The sequence below is a fragment of the Culex quinquefasciatus genome, chromosome 3 (assembly GCF_015732765.1).
Source record: "Culex quinquefasciatus strain JHB chromosome 3, VPISU_Cqui_1.0_pri_paternal, whole genome shotgun sequence".
Classification (NCBI taxonomy): Eukaryota; Metazoa; Arthropoda; class Insecta; order Diptera; family Culicidae; genus Culex; species Culex quinquefasciatus.
The window spans coordinates 132,121,112-132,144,949 of record NC_051863.1 but is presented as its reverse complement, the minus strand read 5'-3'; the positions used below and the strand labels follow the sequence as shown (position 1 = coordinate 132,144,949).

Sequence of the window (23,838 nt, the reverse complement as noted above, 5' to 3'; positions counted from 1 at the left end):
TTATCAAATGAATACATTTGTTTTGATTGTGAGAGTTGGTAGCATTAGGGGAGAGTGGGGAGACTTGATCCCATTTTTTTGTATCGCACATAACTCTGCCAATTTCTCACAAAACTATGAACTTTTTGCTTGAATTGAAAGCTTAAACATTCAACTATGTTTGGCTGATAAGGGTATTTCATCAGATAAACTCTTCGAATCATGCCAAGCGTTTTGAAAAAATATTTTAAACCGGCATTTTCAAAATGTTGGGGGTAATTTGATCCCCCTTTCAACATTTTGAAGAAATCTTAAGCAAAATGTTTCTTATTCATCCAAACTTTTAATTTTCTATAAGTTACAGCAATTTTACATTAAACCTGTACGTTTGTGTTCAAAATATAACATGTTTAGCATGCAAAATATTTAAAAACTTAAAATATTATATTTTAAACCAAAATTGAGCATGTTTACAAACGCTGGTAATTTTTGTTTACAAAACTTTTAAAAAATGGTTCAAACTGCAGTAAGTTATGTACAACTATACTAAAGGAAACTATGTACGAAAACCCAGCCCAATTATTTAATCTTGAGGCTGATTCCAGTGACTGTAAAAATGCAGGGATCAAGTCTCCCTAAACGCACTTTTTTAAACAATTGATTGTAATAATAGTATGACGATAAATTTAACGTCAAATGCGTAAGGGTTTTGGAGTTGATATGTTTATCAAACAATTCATGTATTATACATATTTTTTTGAATAATTTTTGAGTGTTTTCTATACTTATCAAAACAAAGAAAAAAGATCTCTTGGATGTTTTTTGCAGCACTTTTTATAAAAATGTATGTAACTCAATCTAAACATTTTTCATTTTTTTTCTTTGTTTTCTACAATGAGTTTTAGTCAATTTCGCACAACTTTCTAGAACAAAGCTAATTGTTTTACCCACATGCTGACGAGATACAGGCTTGGGATCAAGTGTCCCCGGGGATCAAGTCTCCCCACTCTCCCCTACTCTTTTGATATTGGCACTGCGCCCTCAATAAATTTAGAGGGGACGATTCTCTCGACTCTGAATTGTGGGTGAGGAAAGCAACTGAGTCGATTTGCTAATGATCTTGGGATCGATTCGCGTTATCGACACTTTTTTTTCGATGTGTGAACTTTTGCGAATGAACCTTTGAAAATTATGCTCTCGGCTGTCTCCTGCTGAGTTCTTGCAGTACTTTTACTGCTTCTTTTTGCTCCAAGTTAGTGTACTTTTTCCTCTCAAATGGGCACGTGAGTGTTACGAGAGTTGCAATCTAGGATTAATGAATGCTGAATTGTGCAACTTCTCTTAGATTCAAATTGTTCACATTTTAACTAAATTCAAACCGACTCCAGTTACTTCAGAATCAGCTTGCTTCCAATCCCGCACAGGATGCTGAGTACTCGTCAGCATTTCCAGTCTCACAACGGAAGCTCAAACCGGGAAAACCTTTCCAGCACGTTCGTTCCCTTGCCAAAGTCGCGTAATGGCCAATTTTCGCCATTTTTCATCTTCCCATTGATGGCAGTGGGGTTCCGCTATCAGCCAAATCTTCTCCGTACGTCAATCTTGGGTACTGCCATCCCACACAATGTCGTTGTTTTCGACATATTTCCAGCCCTGCTGAGAGCTTTCTTCCCAAGTGAGGAAGTGCGCATAACTCTTTCTTCCGCCCCCTCTCGTTACTTCAGTCAGTCAAGTCAGTTGTAACCGAAAGCTGTTAATTTATGAGACCATAATTTTGAAAGAAAGAAAGAAAAAAAGCCGTTTACGTTTTTTACTTCGTGTTTTGTTCCTTCACTCACATGGGTTGTAATTACCCGGGTTTGCAACGTTGTTGAGCAAGCCACTCTTCCCCCGAGGAACACTTATTTTCGGAGTTGTCGCAATCTGCGTGAACACTGTGTCTTCACTTTTAATCTTTCCCAAAATGTACTTTGTGTTAGCTTAGCACAAATGGCGTAATTTCTGCTGAATATAATACTACAGAATTGCTCTAAGTTGCAAGATAAGTGTCAATCTCGTAAACAGTATCGAAAAGTATCACTTTTCAAAGTTCAAAGACAGGTGGCAAAGATCGGTTGGCCACCTTGTCACGGCGGCCTAGAATGGGGATGGATTAGTGACGACAACACATTTCGTCAAGTCTGCGCGCGCAGTTTTTGTCGCGTAATGAGAGTGACAAGAGGAAATGAGATGTTTCTTTTAATTATCTACGGGAAATTGAACGCCACGCACATGACATTCTCGCCGGGATGTTGTTCAAAACTCCCCCCTCCATGTCTATGGGACTCTTCTTCCCTCGAACGGGTTGTTGGTTTTTGGCACTTGGGTGTTGTTTTCAACGGCGACTTGGATCTGAAGACGATGAGCAGCGCATTAGCTTCTGCCGCTGAAAGGTTTCGGAGAGGAAATTTGACGAGCTGACGATAATGTGACAGGTTGATTGGGCGCGATTGGCGCGCAATTAGCGGTTGCATAATGCGTTTTCCATTAGAGTGTAATCGATCGCTAATTAGTAGGGTGGGGAGGGGTTTGGAGGTGGATGGTAATGATGAGCATCGAACGGTGACGAGAGGTGATGGGAGTGGGAAGTTTATGCTGCAGGCATAGGCTAGAGAATCTTAAAAACCATACAGTCGACTCTCTGATTGTCGATCTTCTCGATATCAATATTGTTCTGGCTATCAATAAATTGTTTAGTCCCTTAAAATAGCATGCGTTGATTTTTCGTTAAATAATTTAATACTTCCCGCTCTCGATGTTCCCTTCTTTATCTACAACGAGAGAGTCCACTGTATTATAAACTAAAATTGAAATATTGAGTGTTTTCCCCAAATATTATGTTATAAACTCAATAAGTTTAACAGTACGAGTCATTATTCAACTCATTCTGTCATTTATGCATATTTTTAAACTGATGATCACACGTTTGCCAACATCACCATTCACGGTATAAACACCAACAACTTATCGCTCGTAAACCATTTATTTCCCCCCTTGCTTGTAATAATACCGTACAGAACTCAACGGTAATAAAGTTTAATTCATATTTGTTTTAACCATCCGGGCGATTCCAATGCCGACCGGCGACGACGACGCCGCTGATCAACCATGTTTGCCATCCTTCAATTAAATTAATGATCAAACCATCATCCCCTCTGAACGAACGATCCTTTTTTCTCGATCTCCCTGTGAGGTATATCGCAGGGAATTGACGAACGACAGATGATCAGCGCCACTCTGAGGGGAAAAAAAGGTCGAAGCAGAAGACCACGTTGCAATTGACGGATTTTAAGGGCACGCATAGAGCCCAAGTCCTGTTTGTTTTAGAAAATTAGTCCCATCTCAATCTTTCATCTGTTGGTTTTTCGGCCGGACCTGGGACGGACCAGTGAGGCCAGTGATGATCCTCACCGCAGGGGATGATTAATGGGTATTGGTTTTTGTTTCGAGAGGGAGCATGTTCGTGTGCGTTTGCTACATTTTATGCGCAGAACATAACCACGTCGACATATGTTTCCACGGGGGAGAAGGACCATACGGGGATTCCTGCAGGAAGGGTGTCCTGGTCGATCGTGATGATCTGAACTGATCAGGGTAGGATCAAACGAAGAAGACGAAGCGAACCACATTTCTAGACTATTTGTTAGTGGAATAATTAATTTCTCACCCACGAGAAAAGAAACACTGTTTTTAAAAAAGACACAAGGTGAGTGATGATTATCCGGGGAGAAATTTAACAGGTTGAAATGTCAATCTTGATACAGGCGTCGAACAAATTTTCCCCGGCGCGTGAAGGATCTTGATAAAACAATGACGAGGACGATGTTTGGGAGAAATGTGCGGGTATGATATGGTGCATTTTTGTACTGGAAAATGATTGATAATGTGAAGAATTTTGAACGCCATAACGTAATAAAGTTCTTTGTTTGAGGTGAAACGGGTAGACATAGCACGACTTGAGGTTTTAAAACAGATTTAGGGGAAAAACCGTAAATGTAAAAAGTTATGTGTGTTGCAGACGAGGAATACAACGATACACAGCTAAAAAAGTAGTAATCCAGCTACGTGTAAAAGGCCTGGGTGTAAAATAAATATTGCATTTTTTTAAATATGCAATTTTATGTAATTTTACACCCTGAAATATGTAGCCCGTTAGTATGGGAAACCTACTTGATCAAAATGTCAAGCTCATATATGCGTTTATCCTTACAGCTTTTCATCGGTCTGATGGCCGAGTGGGCTAAGGCGCCAGTCCTTACTGTTGGTGCTGGGTTTGAATCCCGTGGGTTGCAACTTTTTTTTGTTTTTGCAAAAATTGTACACGCAGTGGGTAATATAAAGTGTTTATTTTGACGAAGGTGATGTGCATGCTTTTGCATGCGATTTTACCATCGGATTTTTTGCTGTGTAGCAACAAACCTTCAAGTTCAGAAATTGAAATAATGAGGAGCTTTTAACGAACTGTCATTCCCAAATTCGGTTTGTATTCCCTTGAATCGCTGGAAATGCGTCTTTCAAGTCACTAGGAAAATGTTGTATGCTTTCGTCCTAAAGTTAGAATGTTAAAAAATAGGTTTGTTCTGGAAAATCGAACAAACAAAAATATTCAAACAAAATAAAACATAAATGTTAAAAAAACGTTTCATGGATATTCTTGTGAATTCATTTTTAAATTACATCATGAAATTTTTTAAATTAAATTCCATTATAATTGAAACTGAGGCCAAAATAATTTTTTATTCACCAAAAACAGAAAAATGTTATTTAAAAAACTTTTATTAATGATTACAAACTATTTTAGATACCGTCATCAGGGGTGACATTGGGTCTGGGGGGGGGTGAGATTGGGTCATACAAATTTCAGCATTTTTGTATGACCCAATTTCACCCCCCAGACCCAATGTCACCCCTGATGACGGTACCGTGAAACAGGATAACAGTGAAAGGTCGAAGATTTTTTTAGGGAAAATGAAAAAATATAAACGAAATGGTTCTGAAGTTTTCTCAGTATCTCAAGAAGTAGTTTCTAACAAACTTTGAAATGTTTTAAAACTGAGTTAGCTATATTATTTAAATACTTTCAAAGTGTCATGATTTTCTCAATGAAAATGAGCTCGAATTGGACTGCGTTATCGGATTTTTTTTGAAAATTTTATAATTAGAACAGCGGAAGTTAATTTTTAAATTACAAGTTTTAAGTTTACTAGAATAAAGAATCATGCTGAAGAAAGTTAATTTAGCATAAGCATAAGCATAAGCATAAGCATAGGTGCCCACCCGCAGTTGCTACTCCGTTATTGACCAGGACCTCCAGAAGTTACATCCACGAGCCGTGGAAGATAAGTGGGTGCTATCTTTCCTCGCTTCGCAACTTCTCAAAGGCCCCTATCATGCTGATCAATACCGGCGCCGGCCACGACCAGTGGTAGAGTCACGGGGAAGTGGATGGGAATGTTAGTCCGATACTTGAGTGATAGAGACCGCCCAATCGACTGCTTCTCCGACAAAGTATCACATGAGATTTGAGGGGGTTAGTAGATGGGTATGAGGTCAGGATTCACGAGTGGCAGTGATGTGACCATGAGCATTTTGTTTATCGGTTGAAAATTTTAAATCTTAGGCAACCGACTGCGGAAAGATAAATAATTGATTATTTAAAAGTGTTTTAATCGAACGCGTGCCAACCGAGCAGTAGTGCTATGGGCTGGACTTGTCAGTATATTTTACTGTTTGTACAATTTAGATAACGCGAGCAAATTTCAAAAATAGTAAATAAAAGACGCTTTACTCTTAATAAAATCGACAGTTTGATGAGTTAATACTAAAACTGTCAGCTGGGATAAACTATTACGATCAACGAATATAAACGAAAAACGAACTAAACTTAAACGAATCATGCTGAAGAAAGTTAATTTTTGGATTTATCAATTTCTTATAATTTTGTAGAACTTTTATTTAATTGACCTCATATTTATATAATTTTTTTTGATAAAAGTGTTTTAAAATGCATTAAACACAAGCCCAGCTGTTTTGCAATCACAACAACAATCAATAAAATCTAAGTGTTAGGCCACTACAATTTTTTGTCCCTCCTTCAAAATTTGCCTGAAAAATCGATCAAAAAAAAATATCGACAAAAAAAATATTTACCTAATTTGACAATTTCAATTTCCCGCCTTATCCACTGAGCTTCTATCGGATGGTGAAGTAAAACGTCGGTCCCGGTTTCTCCTGTCTCGTCAGAGGCGCTGGAGCAGAAATCCCACGTTAGAGGAAGGCCATGCCCCGGGGGGCGTAGTGCCAATTGTTTCGTTTTTTCGACAATTTCAACTTAACTTATTAAATCGATTGTAAACTATTCAGAATACATTGCCAAAAGGTTATTTACGTGTTTTAATTCGAACAAATACTTTTTAATCTTTTATCAAATTTTGAATTTCGGGACCGCAGATGAAGGTCTTAAAAAACAATATTATCATAAATTCATTGATATTTTGCATTTTTTTTTATAGAAGCATAACTGTAATGATATTGCATATTGTGATACTTTCCGCCAAATTTTTGTTGTTGAAAGTTTGGCTTGAATTTTTTAGTATTTTTTGCCATCTCCCCGTTGACCTCGATCAGAGCCGAGGGAAAAAAACTTTAAATAACATTTTGAACCAGCTTTAGCATTGACGAAAAATTTTGTCTTCGCAAAAAAAAAAATCGTTTTACTGTACATTAAATAAAAAAACAAACAAACGAGTCCAAACATTTTAAATATGATTTTCTTCGCAGGAAATGCATTTCAAATTGTTTTCAGTTCTATAGACTTCTATTTCCATTAAAGTTTTGTAGTTTGTTTTTTCACAAAACTGTGTTTTGCTTCATGATTTGTCGGGTCGATTTTTAAGGGACGGACTAACTTTAATCATATATTAAGAATTTAGGGATACTTTTTGCTCCTAAATTTTGAAAATAAAGCTCGAAAATTTAAATTTATATGTATTCTTGTTCTTCTTGAGCAAGAATCACAAAATTTTACAACTCAAAAATGGCAAAAAATGATTAATATTTGTTTCTTCAGAATCAAATAAAAAATCATTATACCTTAGTAAAAATCATTTGTTTTCTAGTGTGGCATTAAATTGTTTTACCTCCCATTTTTTTATAATTTTTTTTAAAAACGCGAGTTTTTGTGATTGAAAGATTGCATGATTTATTTGTAAAAATGCCTGTAAGATAACTCAACATTGTAAATTTAATGATTTTGTAGAGAAAATTGTGATTTTGATAATTCAGAACTTAATGAAAGGATTTTTTTCAATTCAGACAGCAACGATGAAATTGCGAGTTTGAAATTTATTTGTGTGTGTATGTTTGTGTGCTTGAAAATCACAATTGGAGAATTTATTTTCCTTTTCTAGGCTGATAAACATCAACATTTTATGAAATTAAAATGATTAAAACTTATTTTTTTGCTTTTCTTATTGTGTCGAATAGCAATAATTTTCAATGATGGTTCTGGATGTATAGCTCATAAATAATAAATTGAAATTAAAAATGAATACCAATATGAAAATAGTTCTACAAACAACATGTACAAATAACATGTAGAAAACCCAGTTTTCGATTGATACATTCTTAATCAATATTTCAATGTTTGTCTAAAACAAACATGGCCGAATGGGAATGATACTCTCTCATATTTGTTCAAAAAAACAATTTGTTAAAACAAAATCTCAATCATCCGATAAATCAAAGTCAAACCATCCACATTAACAACCCCCGGGTCTTTTGTGGTCTCTATTGCAAGTTTCTGCTCGAACCTAGGATTCCGAAGGCTTGAATGGGGAGGGCACCAAAACCTCTTTCTACTCCAAGGAACCTTCCACCCCAGTGTTTGAACTGACGACCTTTGGATTGCGAGTCCAACCGCCGCCAGTGATTCCACCGGAGTAGGCTTGGTTTGGTGTGTTGTTTGTACTTATGGCATGGAGACAACTCCTACACCTGGAACGGCTTAACGGCCTAACAACCAAGGCCGGGACCGACATTTTACTTCCTCATCCGATGGAAGGTTGGATCAGATGGGAATCGAACCCAGAATCATCCGCTTACAAAGCGGACAGTTACGAAGTTGAAATATAATGTGTTGAAATATCGAAATATGTTTATCTCCATTTTTAAAATCAATTAAGAAAAAAAAAATATATAGGAAAAACGAATAATGTATGCTATTTAAAATTAATATTTCATCACCTAACTACAGTTATCAAGTAACATTACCCCAAACGAGCCGTACTTAATCTGATCTCCATTTACCGAGCGGTTCCATTTCCATCAAAATCTGTTCCGTCCAAGTCGGTGCCCCCCCCGAGGGGGTTCATCCATCAGAGCTGGAGTCCGGAGACCACCAAGGTGCAAATGTGATGATAGTCGCACTGTTTTACATACACACAACACAACATACTATGTAACTCAAGCCTCTTTTGTTTCAAACGTGCGCGCACGTACTTTTACTTGACTGACATGTTCAACGACGACGACGTCCGCGGAGATCATCAAGAGGACCACGAGAGGAGAGGACACCGGTACTGTGTGTGTGTGGCAGCTGCCATCGCGTGGTCTGACCTGGTCCCCTGTCCCAAGCCCGTGGTATCGTGGCCGCACGATCAGTGATGAGGATGATGATTTTGTATTTTCAATTATGTTTACTTTTTAAATTAAAACAAATTATGTTAGGTCTCTGCGGTTTTTTGGTCGGGTTTCGTCTTGTGTGGGTTTTTTTGGGAGGGATTTTTTTTTGACAAAGAAAGCATGTTTTGTATCGAAAAGATTTTTTTCAGGGTCTTGAAATCTTCTATATATTTTAAATAAAAAATGCAATTAAGCTGGCACTTTTCTAGTTTAAAACATAATATATTCTTCACTCAGCAGTTCATTCATACTTTGCTGAACTGATTTTCCCTTCCCCCGAATCCACAACTAAACTCTGAAACCAATAAATGCCGACGTCAACGTGACGCCACGTTCCGGAGCCGTTCTGGCCTGTGATATTTAACCTTTTCGCCAGGTTCCGCGAAACAGTATTTCGTTGTCTAGATCCCGCTGGATTATGATTAATGAGCCTCAGGGTGAGCCAATTTCGGACTGAACTACACTTGCCAAAACTAGTCAAAATTTGATTTATCATGGAATAGGCAAGTTCAAAAGTTAATAAAAAAATCAAAATTTTGACATAAAAAATACATAAAAATAAATAAGTTTTTGAACACAAATGAACAAAAGTCATACCAAAAATACTTTCGTTTCTGGGCCAGTCTAATACTTCACTGTCCAGCAAAAAAACGGAAAGCTGTCTCACCATCACACTGAGGGGGGGAATTGTGAATATGAATATGGCCCTGGACCTGGGCCAGGAGGCGCCAGGTTTCATCGCGCTTTGCGCCGCCGTGCGACCCTATAACGAGAACGAATTAATGATATAATTTTCGTTTTGTTCTTCCATTTATCCGCGTGCGCGCGCTTCCATGGGATCCACGGAACAAGAGAACTGGGCAGGGTTGCCAGAAGTCGGGAAATTCGTACTCGTAAAACTCGTACTCGTTTATTAAATTTCGTATTTTCAACATTTGCCCAAACACAAATTTATTTTTTTGAAAATCTTCAGATTTCAATAGAAATAGAAGTACAAATAATTGAATACAATTAATTTTAATATTTTCCTGTAATGAAAATCATTTTATGTATGATTCAGCTTGTTTAAAATAATTTGAATTTTTCTAAAATGTACCGCAAAAATCTTTTCATCATTTTCGTTACAACTTGGACTCTTTCAAATCTAATGGATGTCAATCAAATTCCGTATGTATAAAGCATTTTCAAACTTTTTTCATCGAGCCATGACTTAAAAAGTCAATTTATTTTAGTCAAGAAACATGAACTTAAAAAAATATTTTTCTTCAGAAAACATATAAGTTTTAAAATTTTATTGAACTATGAACATTTAATGTCAAAATTAGCGTAACTTTTTGTAAATGTTTTTTTTTTGCAATTCCGTCGTGAAACTACTTACTTTTCCTGTCATTCTTGAACGACGAAATAGCCTACTTTTCTGTACCAAAAATAACAGAATCGAATAACAACACTTTTCAAAATAAATGCTGAAAAGTTCTACTTTTCAGCACTTGTTTCGAAAAGTAACACTTTTCAACATTTTTTTTATTTAAACCAGCGATTCTCAACCTTCTTCTAGGCTGGTACCCCCTGCCATGTAAATCAAGTAGGCCCGGTACCCCCGTTGAGAATCGCTGATTTAAACGATTTGAATGAATGAATGAATGAATAATTCTCATACCCGCCGGCGGCTTGGTCCAGTTCACAGGTGTACAACAACAACAACAACATTTTTTTTATTTAAACGATTTATTGACAAAATACATGAAAATTTGACTTAAAATTTCACTCAATGGGTGTTTTTCGGAATTGCAAAAAATGTTGTATGGAACTCGTTGCAAAACTTGATTTTTCAGCACTCTTCGTATTTATCCAACTCGGTGAAACCTCGTTGGATAAATGTACGACTCGTGCTGAAAAAACCCTCTTTTTGCAACTTGTTGCATAAACTACTATTTTTGTAATTTTGGATTTTCATTGAGTAACAAAATATATTACTAGAAAGCGATCATAATTGTTAATTTATTCAATGCTGAACTGATTTTCAAAGATCTTTGAATGATTTCCGAAGTAATTTTCAATCATTTAGCGGTTTGATAATTCTCATGATTTAAGTCCATATTTTGATTGATTTCAGTACAAAAAACTGCCATTTTCTCTTAAAATAATTGATGATAAATTATTGAATTATTTCGTTTATTTTCATCTTTTAAAAAAAGTAAATTCATTTATCAAATTGTGAACATTTTACAGAAATATTAATACTCAAGAAAATGTATAAAACATTTTTTTCGCACATCGTTCCCTAAAGTATTTTTGAAATCAATGAATTACTTTGCATCTGTGCAATTTTAAAAGGCAGATCATTTTTTTTATTTCTAAAACAAAAAGAAATCATCACTGGAATGTTTGGAAATCAGCAGTAATTCAAAACTTTCTTTTAATTTCAATTTGATTTTTGTTTGCAAATGTAAAAACCAAAATCTCTAATTTTGTTCAAATGTTTTTTAGTTTCAAATCTTAATTTAAACTTTTTACCTATATTTATGTACCGTAAACTGGGGTCAATCGGGACACATGTGGCGAATTGGGACAGCGGTTTTAACCATGTTGGAGCACAACATTTTGATTTTTTGGTTGGTTTCGGTTAGAACAGACTCAGGCCAACAAAATGTGTACATCCATTTCCAAATTTAAAAGCTTTAAGTGCTCTAGAAACTGCTGTCCCTATTCAGACTGTAGTCCCGATTCACCCCAGATTACGGTACTGCTCAATTAATAACACGAGATAACAAGATCTTTGAAAATATAGAACGTCTTCCATGTAATATTACGTATTTTGGAAATATTTCAAATATTGACATTTTGTTTTATTCCTGTATTGAACAGCTGCCAAAATTGTGTGAAGACTTGTATGGAAGATCTAAAGATTTATTTTTAATGATTTATTTGATGTTTGAAAATCATGTTTTGATAAAATATAAAAAGTGATTGATAAAAAAAAATATGACATTGAAGTCCATTGTCATATTTTTTTTTTCTTCATTTTTTTTTTCAATTCTTCTTCATTTGAAAACATAAAACATAAAATTAATTGTAAAATTATACGATCCTTCGAAAAATATTTTTAAATGTTATATTCTTGACTAACATTTGAAAAGGGCCAAAAATTGAACATAAGCGCCTTTCAAAATGTTTTTCAGTAATTCATTTTTTTTAAATACTGTTTTAGTGTCACTTAAAAAACTTTAACTTTTATTTTTAAATCTAGAGGAAATCCATCATGTCCTTGTGGCCAAATATTTGCCTATATTTATGTACAGCTCAATAGATAACACGAGATAACAAGATCTCTGAAAATATAGAACATCTTTAATCTAATATTACGTATTTTGGAAATATTTCAAATATCGACATTTTGTTGTATTTCTGTATTAAATAGTGCCAAAATTGTATGGAGACTTGTATGGAAGATCCAAAGATTTATTTATTTTTATCATAGGGAACGATCAAGCAATGTTTTAGTCAAATCAAATTGAATTTCATTTTCGCTTTTCATAGACAATTTCCTACATTTTCAAAATGTCACTTTTTTCATCTACATTGGCTGGTTTTTACTCCAGATCAAAATATTATTTTTGGAATAAAATTGTTCTTTCATTCTGTCGAGCTCCACAAATGACTAGAAGATACCATTCCGACGAAAGACGAATTGTTAACACTAAAAACTTATTTCTTGGAAATAGCCTTTATTTCAATCACAAAATGATGCTCTTTTTGATCCTGATAATACGTTCCTCAAAGTTCAAAAAGTTTTGTCATCATGAATGTTGTGCTAGTTATGTGCTTTTGATCAAAAACACAAAAGATGGAAATCACAAATCTGTTTCCTCTCTTAAATAATTGATATATGATTTTGCAGTTGACTTTTTTATAAAAAATTTAAGCCTTTTTCAAATGTGGAAAAAAAGCATATATAATTATTTTGTATAAAAATGCTTTTAGTTTTAAAATGTAACCAAGCAAGCTATTCTGGCATCACTGCCCCTCCAGAATCCGTGAGACCCAACCGTTTTCTTCCCGTCTCCGGGGTCTGTCCGAAACTGTTTTTGTCTTACGACCAGCGCTTCTCTACCCGGGAATGAATATGATTGTTTTCACTCCCTCCATTTTCACCGTCGTCGGTCATCCCCGCGAGGTTCTTCTTCTGCCGCTGCTCTGCTACTCTGTGTTGTTGATTTTGGACCTGGTTGGCGACTGAAAACCTGGAAATAAATGACTGTGAAATTTTCATTTTCACGGCTCATAATCTCTTTCTTTCTTGTGTTTTTTTCTTCTGGTTGACGAGACTGGGGTCTTTTTCTTCTTCTTTTTCACTCTCACTCGCTGAACTCGATTGATGATCTGTCGAAAAAAAAGTAAAACAAAAATCTTGTCTAAAAATTTACCCTGGAATGCCTCCACCAGCTGAATAGAAGCTTCACGCGCCGCCCGTGAGGAGAGGAAAGTTAATCAAATTGAGCTAATTATGTTTATTTAATTTTCTAATCATATAATTCCCTTGCGCTTACTCACTTACCCAATTTTTCTATCATCTCGACTATTTTCCATGATTACCTGGCCCGCGGTTGCTGCTACCTGTTTCGTCTGCGCGATTATTGGCCGAAATTGCTGCTCGCTGCTCGCTGAATTCTTCAAACCATGCCAAATAATTACCGCGGCCGCGGATTATTACGACCAGATCCTTTCCCGTCGATGCTGCCAGTGCCGATTCCGCAGATGCACGCGATGGCCCTGCCACCGCGCTACCAGCAGCTTCCGGGTGTCGAGATGAAGCTCCAGAACAAGGAGCTGTGGCGGGACTTTCACAAGATCGGCACCGAGATGATCATCACCAAGTGTGGGCGGTAAGTCATATGAAACTCTTTTAAAAGCAAAGAATCGACAAACTGAATAATGTTACTGCCAATGGTACGTTTTTACCTAGATCATAATATAACCACAAAGTTCCTCAAAAACAGACATTTTCAAACCTTGAACGGCAGCTTCCTAGTCTTCAAAAGCAAGTGAATATCACCGAAAAAGGTCATGTTCGTCACATTATTGCTTTGTCGCCTGATAAGAGCCATTATTTAGGAAGGACTCTGGTCAAGAAAGCACCGGCTTTGATGCGTCCCTCGATTCAATAGGGTGGTGCATGGCCATAAAAATAACAGAAAATCAAAATCACTCTAAATGATATTCTTTACACTTTGAAAATAAAAATGATTTAGAATTTTGCAAAAAAGTTATTCAGCAAATCCCCACGAAAACAGCATGATTCGAAAAAAAGTTCTCCGATCGAGCTCAAATTTTTTTCTGGGGCAACGGGAAAAAATCGACTTTTTTCACTAAAACTGCGATAACTTTAAAATTTCAGCGATGACCTATAGATGTTATGGTACCAAAAGTTGCGTTTTAATTACAAAAAATTTGGTACCCTAGCATGTATAGGTCATCGCTGAAATTTTAAAGTTATCACAGTTTTAGTGAAAAAAGTCGATTTTTTCCGTTTTCGTCAATTTCCCAAAAATCGTATCTCAGAATATTGAAAACATAACTTCACCATTTTTTGATATGTTATGTGAAATTTTCCGAGGAATCCGATAAAAATATTTTCAGACATAGGCTCCTTGGTCCGGAGACCTTCAAAACAGCATTTTATGTTTTCATTCAACCTTTTCAAATGTTATGCTAGATTTTTGAAACTTCTTACTATTTTTCCCAAATAGCCAAACTAATCACCTTTCTTTTGCGTCTAGGACAGCTAAAATCGGATGAAATGACGCGGAGATATGATTTTTTGAAAAAAGTGATTTTTGCGAAAATCGACGAAAATTGCCATTTTTCGAACCACCCTAACACGGCGTAGGTCACCCTAATGGCCAAACAAAAAAATACGGGTCTAATTATTTCGGCCAAGGATTCCCCAGAAAAATTTTGAGCCCGATCGGAGAACTTTTTTTCGAATCATACTGTTTCCGTGGGGAATTGCTGTATAGCTATAAAATGTTTGTGCGCCCTTTTTGATTGTTGATCCTGATTAAGTATATGAATTATAATCCATTTTTTTACAAGAAGACTCAAGCACTTTTGAAAATGTTTGAAACACGTTAAAAAAGAGTATTTTTTTAATTTTCAAAGGTAAAGAATAAAATTACATAATAGGAAATAAGTTTTCAAAAATGCTTAAAATGGCATTTTTGACAAAGTATGATGAAGGATGTGCCAGAAACTTCAACATTATTTAGAAGAAATATTTAAAAAATCGTAAACAATGAAATAAAAAACATCGAAAATTTAAGAGAATGATTATCATAAAAACATAATCTCGAAAATAATTGAACGTTATTCAAGAAAATTCTTTGGCATTTTTTTTAAAGTGATGAAAAAAGTTCTTTATGAATTTGAAAGCTTCTGGAACTTTAAAAAAGTGTTTGAGAATAAAAAAGAGTACAAAATCTTCAAAAATATCAAAGACTCTTGAAGAACCTTTAGTTATCTTGCAATAACTCAAATAGTCTTAAATAATCTAATGAAGAATCTTAAAGAATTTAGAACAATATAAACGAAACTTAACGAATCTTAAAGTATTTTAAAGAATCTTAGAGAATCTTAAATTTTATTAACGAATCTTGAAGAACTTTGAATAATCTTGAAATGATCTAAAGAGTCCTTAATAGTTGCAGAGAATCCGAAAGAATCTTTTCGAATATTTTTAAATCTTAACGAATGTTAAAATGAACCTTGACAGAACTTAACGAATTTTAAATCATCTGGAAATGACTTACAGAGTTCTAAAGAATCTTAAGGAATCTTAAAAAATGTTAACGAATCTTTAATATATATTGATAAATTGATAATCTTAAAGAATCTTAACGAATCTCAAAAAATCTTAAATTTTAATGAACCTTGACAGAACTTAACGAATTTTAAATCATCTGGAAATGACTTACAGAGTTCTAAAGAATCTTAAGGAATCTTAAAAAATGTTAACGAATCTTTAATATATATTGATAAATTGATAATCTTAAAGAATCTTAACGAATCTCAAAAAATCTTAAAATTGCATCGTAGCACTTTTAATCCAATCGAATCCAAACGAATCATAAAAAAAATAAGTTTTCTTGAAATGACTTAAAAAGTTATTATGAATCTTAACGAATCTTAAAGAATCTTAACGAAACCTAACTATACGTAAAGTATCTCAAAGAATCTGATCGAATCTTAAATAATCTTATCGAAGCTTAAACTATCTTATCAAATTTAAAAAAAATAATAATCTCCAACAATTTAAACGAATCTTAACAAATCTTAACGAAACTTAAATAATCTAAAAAAAAAATCGAATTTTAATGAGTCTTATTTTTTAACGAATCTTTCCTTAAGAAATAAATTTTAAAGTCTTTGTAATTTTAAAAATCTTACGGAATCTTGAAGAATCTAATTTTATCACATCTTGATAAATTTTTAAAAATCTTGATACATCGTAAATAACCTTACGTAATCTTGAAATTACTTGAAGAGTCTTAACAAATCTTAACCAATATTAACGGTTAGTAAATCATCTCAATGAAGCTTAACGAATCATAAAATATCTTAACAAATATTAAAGAATTTATCGAATCTTAACAAATCTTAACGAAACTTAAATAATCTAAAAAAAAAATCGAATTTTAATGAGTCTTATTTTTTAACGAATCTTTCCTTAAGAAATAAATTTTAAAGTCTTTGTAATTTTAAAAATCTTACGGAATCTTGAAGAATCTAATTTTATCACATCTTGATAAATTTTTAAAAATCTTGATACATCGTAAATAACCTTACGTAATCTTGAAATTACTTGAAGAGTCTTAACAAATCTTAACCAATATTAACGGTTAGTAAATCATCTCAATGAAGCTTAACGAATCATAAAATATCTTAACAAATATTAAAGAATTTATCGAATCTTAACAAATCTCACGGAAACTTAAAAAAATAGTAAAACTCTTAAAATTTTATCTAATTTTGATTTATCAAACTAATTTTAAAAACCCTAATAAATAAAATAAATTTTTAATAAACTTAATAGCCTTCAAAAATCTTAATGAATCTTAAATAATCTCATTGTATCGCATCATAATCAATCTTTAAAAATCTTAAGGGTTTGTTCAAATATTACGTCCAGAGATTATCCCCCTCCCCCCTGTCACGCATATTTGCTATACCTTTAACATGGACTGTCACAAACCTCAAACCCCTTCCCTCCCCCTATTTTTGGACGTAATTTCTGAACGAACCCTAACGACTCTTAATGAAATTTAATGATTTTTTGTAAAATTTTGCGTCCGGAATATTTTTTTCGAATTTTGTTATTCAAATAAATGCAAAGGATATGATATTGTTGTCTGAACACCTTAAACATTTTTATTACTATAATTAATTTAACAAATAAGGAATCTTTTGTATCTTTAGAATCATATGAATTAAATTTTTTTTTGAAATTTTATAACCGAAATCAATTTCACAATTCAAGGATATATAATACTCATTTAACCATTTAAACATTTTTATCACTATCTCATTAATTTAATAAATAAGGAATCTTTTGAATCTCTTGAATAACATAAATCTTTTAAATCTTTTTAATGATTATAATATCTTCAACGTCATCATTTAAACCATTTGTATCATTTGAGTAATTTGAATCATTTGAATAATTTGAATCATTTGAATCATTAGAATCATTTAAATTATTTGAATCATTTGATTCTTTTTAATCTTTTTAATCATTTGAATTATTAAAAAAATCATTTCCAACAAACAAGACCACCCTAAAACCCTCTCCCAATCGAACAAGTGAAACCCTCTCATCCCGCAGAGGACAGCAGAAAACATGAATGTTTATGAGCCCGTGTCCAAGCCGGTGAACCCGCCGATCCGATGTGGCTTGGATTCGTCGTCCCTAAACGGGTGGTGCGCGGGTTGACTTGTGAAATATTCGGGCGCCACGGACCTCATGCTGGCTTTTCGCCGCCGCCGTGCCGTCCTAAGTCTAGGTTGCTCTTTCTCTGTCTTTCAAACGATTTCGGGATGTTTATTTCATACCTTGTTCTTGTTGGACTGAGTGTCTTTTTTTCCCACTGTCGATGACTTTTTTCTTGGATCTTATGTTTTTATTTTGTTATTATTATTATTTTTTGCTTGCTTAGGGACCCGAAAAGTCAGAATGATCCGGGCATCAAATCCATCAGTTCGTTTATGATTATTCCGAGTCAACCCCAGATCTTATCAACGCCGGTGTTAGTCAGGTTGTCCCGACGAAGTCAAGTGGTTTTCGGGGGTTCTTTTTTGTTATGGTGATTTAAGTTTTTTAATATATTTTTAAATATTGATGTTTTGCAAAATGCATTTAATTTTTTGCAAAAAAAAATCTGTTTGTGAAAGTTTGAGAAATGGTTTCAACCATAAATAATATTTTTTAAAAACATTATCAATTGTTTTGCTCATCCAAATAATTTCAACCAGTACTGTTGCAATGCTTATTGATACTGAACTCTCAACTGAAAATTGGATCAATTGTTTGAAAACTGCTGAAAACTTATGCTGTTGCTACCAATATGCTAAACGAGCAGAAAGCAATCTCAACATAATGAGCCCCATTTGAGATGTACAAAGGTATTAATTACCAAAAGTTGGGAAACGCGTGATCAGTTGACTGGTCAGTACGGTGTTTCTAAATAAAAATTTTCAAATATAAAATCAACTTTCATTTTTCAATAGATGTTAAACTTTGCAAGACTTGTTAAATTGTAAAGCAATCCATGTATTGAACTCTAAACTTTTATTTAGAGATGATTTTAGAGATTTTTTTTAAAGCAACCCTATCTTGAAACTCCGTGACCATGTATTGATCCCACTAAAAACGTTCAGAGTGCAGTTAAAGATCCATTACTTGAACTCCTCACCAAACAACGGTCGAAGTGGAAAATACCCCTGAATTACGTCGTTTTTTGTTGTTGTTAATGTTGCCGTTCCGTAAAACAACCGCACCAAAAACTAGATGATGAGTGTGATGATTTATAACCTGAAAACCCGTAATTATCGAAAGAAATATTTCCATCTATACGGTGCAACGCAACCAGATTTTAAATATTTTGATAGCCGAGCTCTCGTTAAGTGGATGGACCCTAGCCAGAGTGTGTGGAGTTGGCCAGGAAGTCAATCAGAGGCAGGCAGGTAGCTTCCCTCTCCGAAAGTGTAAAATTTATAGCCTGTTTAGCGAGCTGCTGCTATCACGCGGGAGGGATCTTGTTTCAACCCCTCTGTGTTTGGCCGGCCATTTCGGGTGTCGTTTTGTGGGCTTTTATTGGGGTGAATGAATATAGACGGGAGGGAAGGGGGATCAATGCGTTTAATTTGGACGTTTTGATGGTGCTGGATTGCTTTATTTAAGTGCGGAACGGACAGCGATTGCAATGAAATTTGTTGAAACGTTACCAAAAGTTGGTTAGGAACTTTAATGTTATTTTTTATCAAAAAATTCAAATTGTTAAGAAGAATCCGAAAATTTAAATTTGAATGAATTAATTTAATCTGTCAAAATACAAAACATCATAAATAAAATAACCACAAAAGTGTCCCACAGTACACAATTTTGCATAGTGAGACTGTAGTGACAAACATTTGTTCATGACAACTATGATGGGCTACGATTTCAGGCAGTGTTTCCAGATCTTCATTTCAATGTAACGTATAGATTGAAACAGCTCGGATGATACTCAAAAAATTGAGACTTCAACCAGTATTACAAACTCCTCCAGCCGGCACTGCAAATGAAGTAATTACAGGAGGCAACACTTCGCGAGCCGAAGGTACTCTCATAATTGATCAATTACAAATTAATACCCCTTTTCGGCGCACCGAAAACAGCACAGCACAGTCTCACTGGTAAGTGCGTTCAATGACTTGCATGCAGTGAATCGAGCTCTCAGTACAGTTCATCTGGACGACCCCTCCGAAAGACCTTTACTCGATCGCCGAAGGCGAAAGTGACGTCTTCTTTGTCTTCGCGATTCGATCTCGATTTTCTGGGTCTAGGCCTAACCGTTTAGGGTCCTTTGCGAGACGACCTTAGCATTTAGCCACCAAAAAAAAAACTCTGAAGCGATGGGAATCCAAGCTTGAGTCTACAAATAAACATCAGAACAACAAAAAGTATCATTCAGCTTAAGGAATTGTGAGAGAATCCATTTGCAAATAAACAGTTTCCTGGAGGATAATGTCGAGGGTTGATATTAGGTCCAGATGAGGAAGAATAATACCAGATGAAACTAAATTTAAATTAAGTCTTATATCTTAGTTTGAATTTGATTTGCAAATTTATTTCGAGTTCAACTTTCAAAGTAATTTCTTGGCAAAAAAAATCCTTTAAAATTTCAAAATGTAATCTGTCACTGAATTTCTCACAGTAACCCCAGCAGCAAAAATTCCAAACTAAATGAAACAAGCTGTTGACAAGCCCATGCGACGTTCAAGGATCCGTGAAAAACAAGGATGGTAAATAAACCAAAAACCAGCAAATAAATAAACCACCGCCGCCGGCCGGGGCTTTGGTTTTGGTTGGTTTGCCAAATCCGGCGAGCCTGGTGGTGGCGGCTGGCGTGACCAAAAGTAAACACAGTTGGCGCCGTATGGCGCACATTTTTTTTTGTGTTATTGTTTTTGTTTAGGGAAGAGAACTGTGGCGGGTTTGTGTGGCTTCCCCAGGGCAGTTGGTTGGGAACTAAATTTCGATGCAGCTTGGCGTATTTGAACAGACTTGCAAATGTCAAATTTTATAATTTAATCTGAATATTCTTTTGAATTTTGACTATCTTTCAAATCATGATTTTTTTTATTTAAGGTTGAATCTCACCAATCTTGAAAACATTTACACAACATATTTTTTACCTGAACAAACTAAAATATTTCAAGATTTTTTCATCAAGTTTTCATTACTTTCATGCAAACCTTTGAAATTTAAATTGTTTAATATTCAATTCGGAATCCAGTAAAACGTCGTAGAAATTAATGTTAATATTTTTTTTATCAATAAACAAAGACAAAAAAAAATTAACTTTTTGTTGTTTAACAGTCTGGACCAGAAGCATGATTTTTCTGTTACATTCTTATTGGAATTCCATATAAACTGTAACGGGAACTGCAGGCACCGGGTCCAGACAGTTAAAAGAAAACAAAACTCCCCAAAAATTACACCCAGAACTGGGCATCGCCATACGAGAGGATAAAGAGCACGGTTCGATAGTAAAATGGTACTGTGTGCGGACGGAGAGGATAAATCCCGAAATTACCGAGAGTACTTTACTCATGGGTTCATCTTCTAAAAAAGTTCATCTATAAAAAAAAAAGTACCGGTACCGAGACTCGAACCCAAGACCTTCGGCATATTGAACCGTGCCTTTGCCGTATGGGCCACCATGGTTCGGTGACTAACTGGCGGTCATTTGTCCATATAAGCCACTCAATAGGATGAACTGTTCCAATGAACGAATGAACACGCGAGAGGACTATACTCTCGCAAAATAGCACTTTCCTCACGTTTCTTTTCTTGAGGACTATCCCCTCGTTCTTTAACTTTGGGTGTAGTTTGAAAACAATTTTTTTTCAACGTGTTATTATTGCTTGAAAAAATTAAAAAATCAAAAAAATGTAATAATGTTCTCAATCAATCGAAAGGATTGTGAATCTTTTAGATTTTTCACAAATATAAGGGAGATTTTTTTTTTTCAAAAAACTTCAAAATTATAATAAACCGGACGTGCTATACACTGCAAATGATTTGGAATATATTTGCTGTGTTGATTTAGAATATTTTTTCAACATGTTTGGGCTCGCTCAGAAATAATTTGATTTTTAATGAAATTCCGATGAGCAGTATCGCAAAAACTATTTTTTTGCAAAAAAAAATTTCGGCAAAACTTAGATATTTTGGAAACTAATCATTGCAAATCAACTGGACTATTTTTATATGCATTTTTTTTTTCGTTTAAATTTTAAAACAATGACTTGTTATTTATTTATTTTTACTTTTTTTTATTTGTTTGCCTCCTCTCTCTTCATTGGTCGGATTCGAGGGGCCTAAGGAAACTCAAAGAAATTCTTCAAAAATCTTAGTATATTTTCAAATGTTCATTATTGAAATAACCTGTAAACTCAAATGAATTCTCTTTAAAAATAAAATTGTTTAGCTCATTTTTGAAAAAAAGAAGTACAGGTCATGTTTCAAGCAATAAAGTTATCAAACAAATTCAAAAAATTTCTCAAGAAATTAAAAAATAATTGTTAGTATTAAAATGTCAAAGAAAAGCCAGATAAATAATGGGGATTTTGGCAAAAAATGTAAAAAAACATTGAATTTCCTTTGAATCCTCATTGAAATCTAGAGTTTTAAAGGTCCTTTAAACTTGTGTTTCATATGTTTATAGGACATTTTTTTTTATAGGGCAAAATCATCATTATTTCATCCAATTTCGAAAAACAATGTTGTCGATTATGTGAACATTTGCAGGGAAATCGAAAAAAATATGGACGATTTTGGAAACATCTCAATGTTTACAAATAATTTCAAAACAATTCACCGAAAACAAATAAGATTGTTTTTCAGAGCTCTACAAGAGCTTTGAATATCTTTTAAAATTAAACATGAATTGCTACGTTTAGAAACAGATTGTTGAGGGTTACCTTTGATTCCTTTGTTAAAATTAGTCGTAGGGGAACTATACCCTTTCTCAACCTATTTCTATTATCGGCCTATCAGCACTTTGATCATGAATTACAGCTTCCATAAAGTGTTTTTGACTGTTCTAAGCTCAAATAAAAGTGAGCAAGCAACTCTCCATTGTTAATAAATCTGAAAATTTTGATTAAATAGCGAAAAACGGCAAAAGTGATGAGAATCGGTCGAATGGCTTAGAGTGATTAAATTGTGTATATTTCCCCTACATGGGAAAGATTGCTAGATAAAATTTTGGTTTCTTCGACCAAGTTGCTTGTATTGGGATGTTAAACAACTTTTTAGGAGATAAAAAAAATCCCAAAAATAATCTTAAACGTAAGATTTTATGAAACGCCCCAATCACCCTAAGTTTTTACCGAGCCAAAGAATATTACTTACCATTTGCAACAACTCTTGCGAAGACACCAAGGAAAGTCAAATTTCCACTTAATTTTGCAATCTGCCTACTGTGCAGTGGTTACATCTGAATGCCTAAGTCGGTTTTGGAAAGAGGAAAACATAAACTGCCATTCGCATAATCGGGCTCAAAATTTCCTTAGGGGTTCCTTAGCTGAAATAATTAGACCCGTATGTTTTTGTTTGGCCATTAGGGTGACCTACGCCGTGTTAGGGTGGTCCGAAAAATGGCAATTTTCGTCGATTTTCGCAAAAAAACACTTTTTTCAAAAAATCATATCTCCGCGTATTTCAATTACGATAATTTTGGTACCCTAACATGTCTAGGTCATCGCTGAAATTTTCAAGTTATCGCAGTTTTAGTCGATTTTTTACCGTTTTCGTTATTTTCCCATTTTTGCGCGTGGCGCGTCGAAAAATCCAGTTTTTATTTTCAAAAAATCGTATCTCAGAGTATCGAAAACATAACTTCACCATTTTTTGATATGTTATGTGAAATTTTCCGAGGAATCCGATAAAAATATTTTCAGACATAGGCTCTTTGGTGCCGAGACCTTCAAAATAGCATTTTTAGTTTTCATACGACCTTTTCAAATGTTAAGCTTCTATTACTATTTTTCCCAAACAGCCAAACTAATACCCTTTCTTTTGCGTCTAAGACAGCTAAAATCGGATAAAATGGTGCGGAGACATGATTTTTTGAAAAAATCCACGAAAATTGCCATTTTTCGGACCACTCTAACACGGTGTAGGTAACCCTAATGCCCAAACAAAACGGGTCTAATTATTTCTGCCAAGGATCCCCCAGAAAAAAATTGAGCCCGATCGGAGAACTTTTTTTTTCGAATCATGCTGTTTTCATGGGGAATTGCTGTAGAACGCGATTTGGTCAATAACTGGATTTTTGGAAAAAAAAATCAATTTAATGTCAAAAATGATCCTAC

The 23,838-nt window shown here is 34.5% G+C and overlaps 1 protein-coding gene across 1 annotated transcript in view; it reads left to right on the top strand.

Moving 5' to 3' along the window:
* The window catches only part of LOC6036561 (T-box transcription factor TBX6), a 66,056-nt gene that overhangs the window by 5,059 nt on the left and 37,159 nt on the right, over positions 1-23,838 (top strand). Inside the window, exon 2 of the mRNA XM_038265966.1 lies at positions 13,421-13,586. Within this exon, the coding sequence (XP_038121894.1) occupies positions 13,421-13,586 (166 nt within the window). The remainder of the gene's footprint in view (positions 1-13,420; positions 13,587-23,838) is intronic.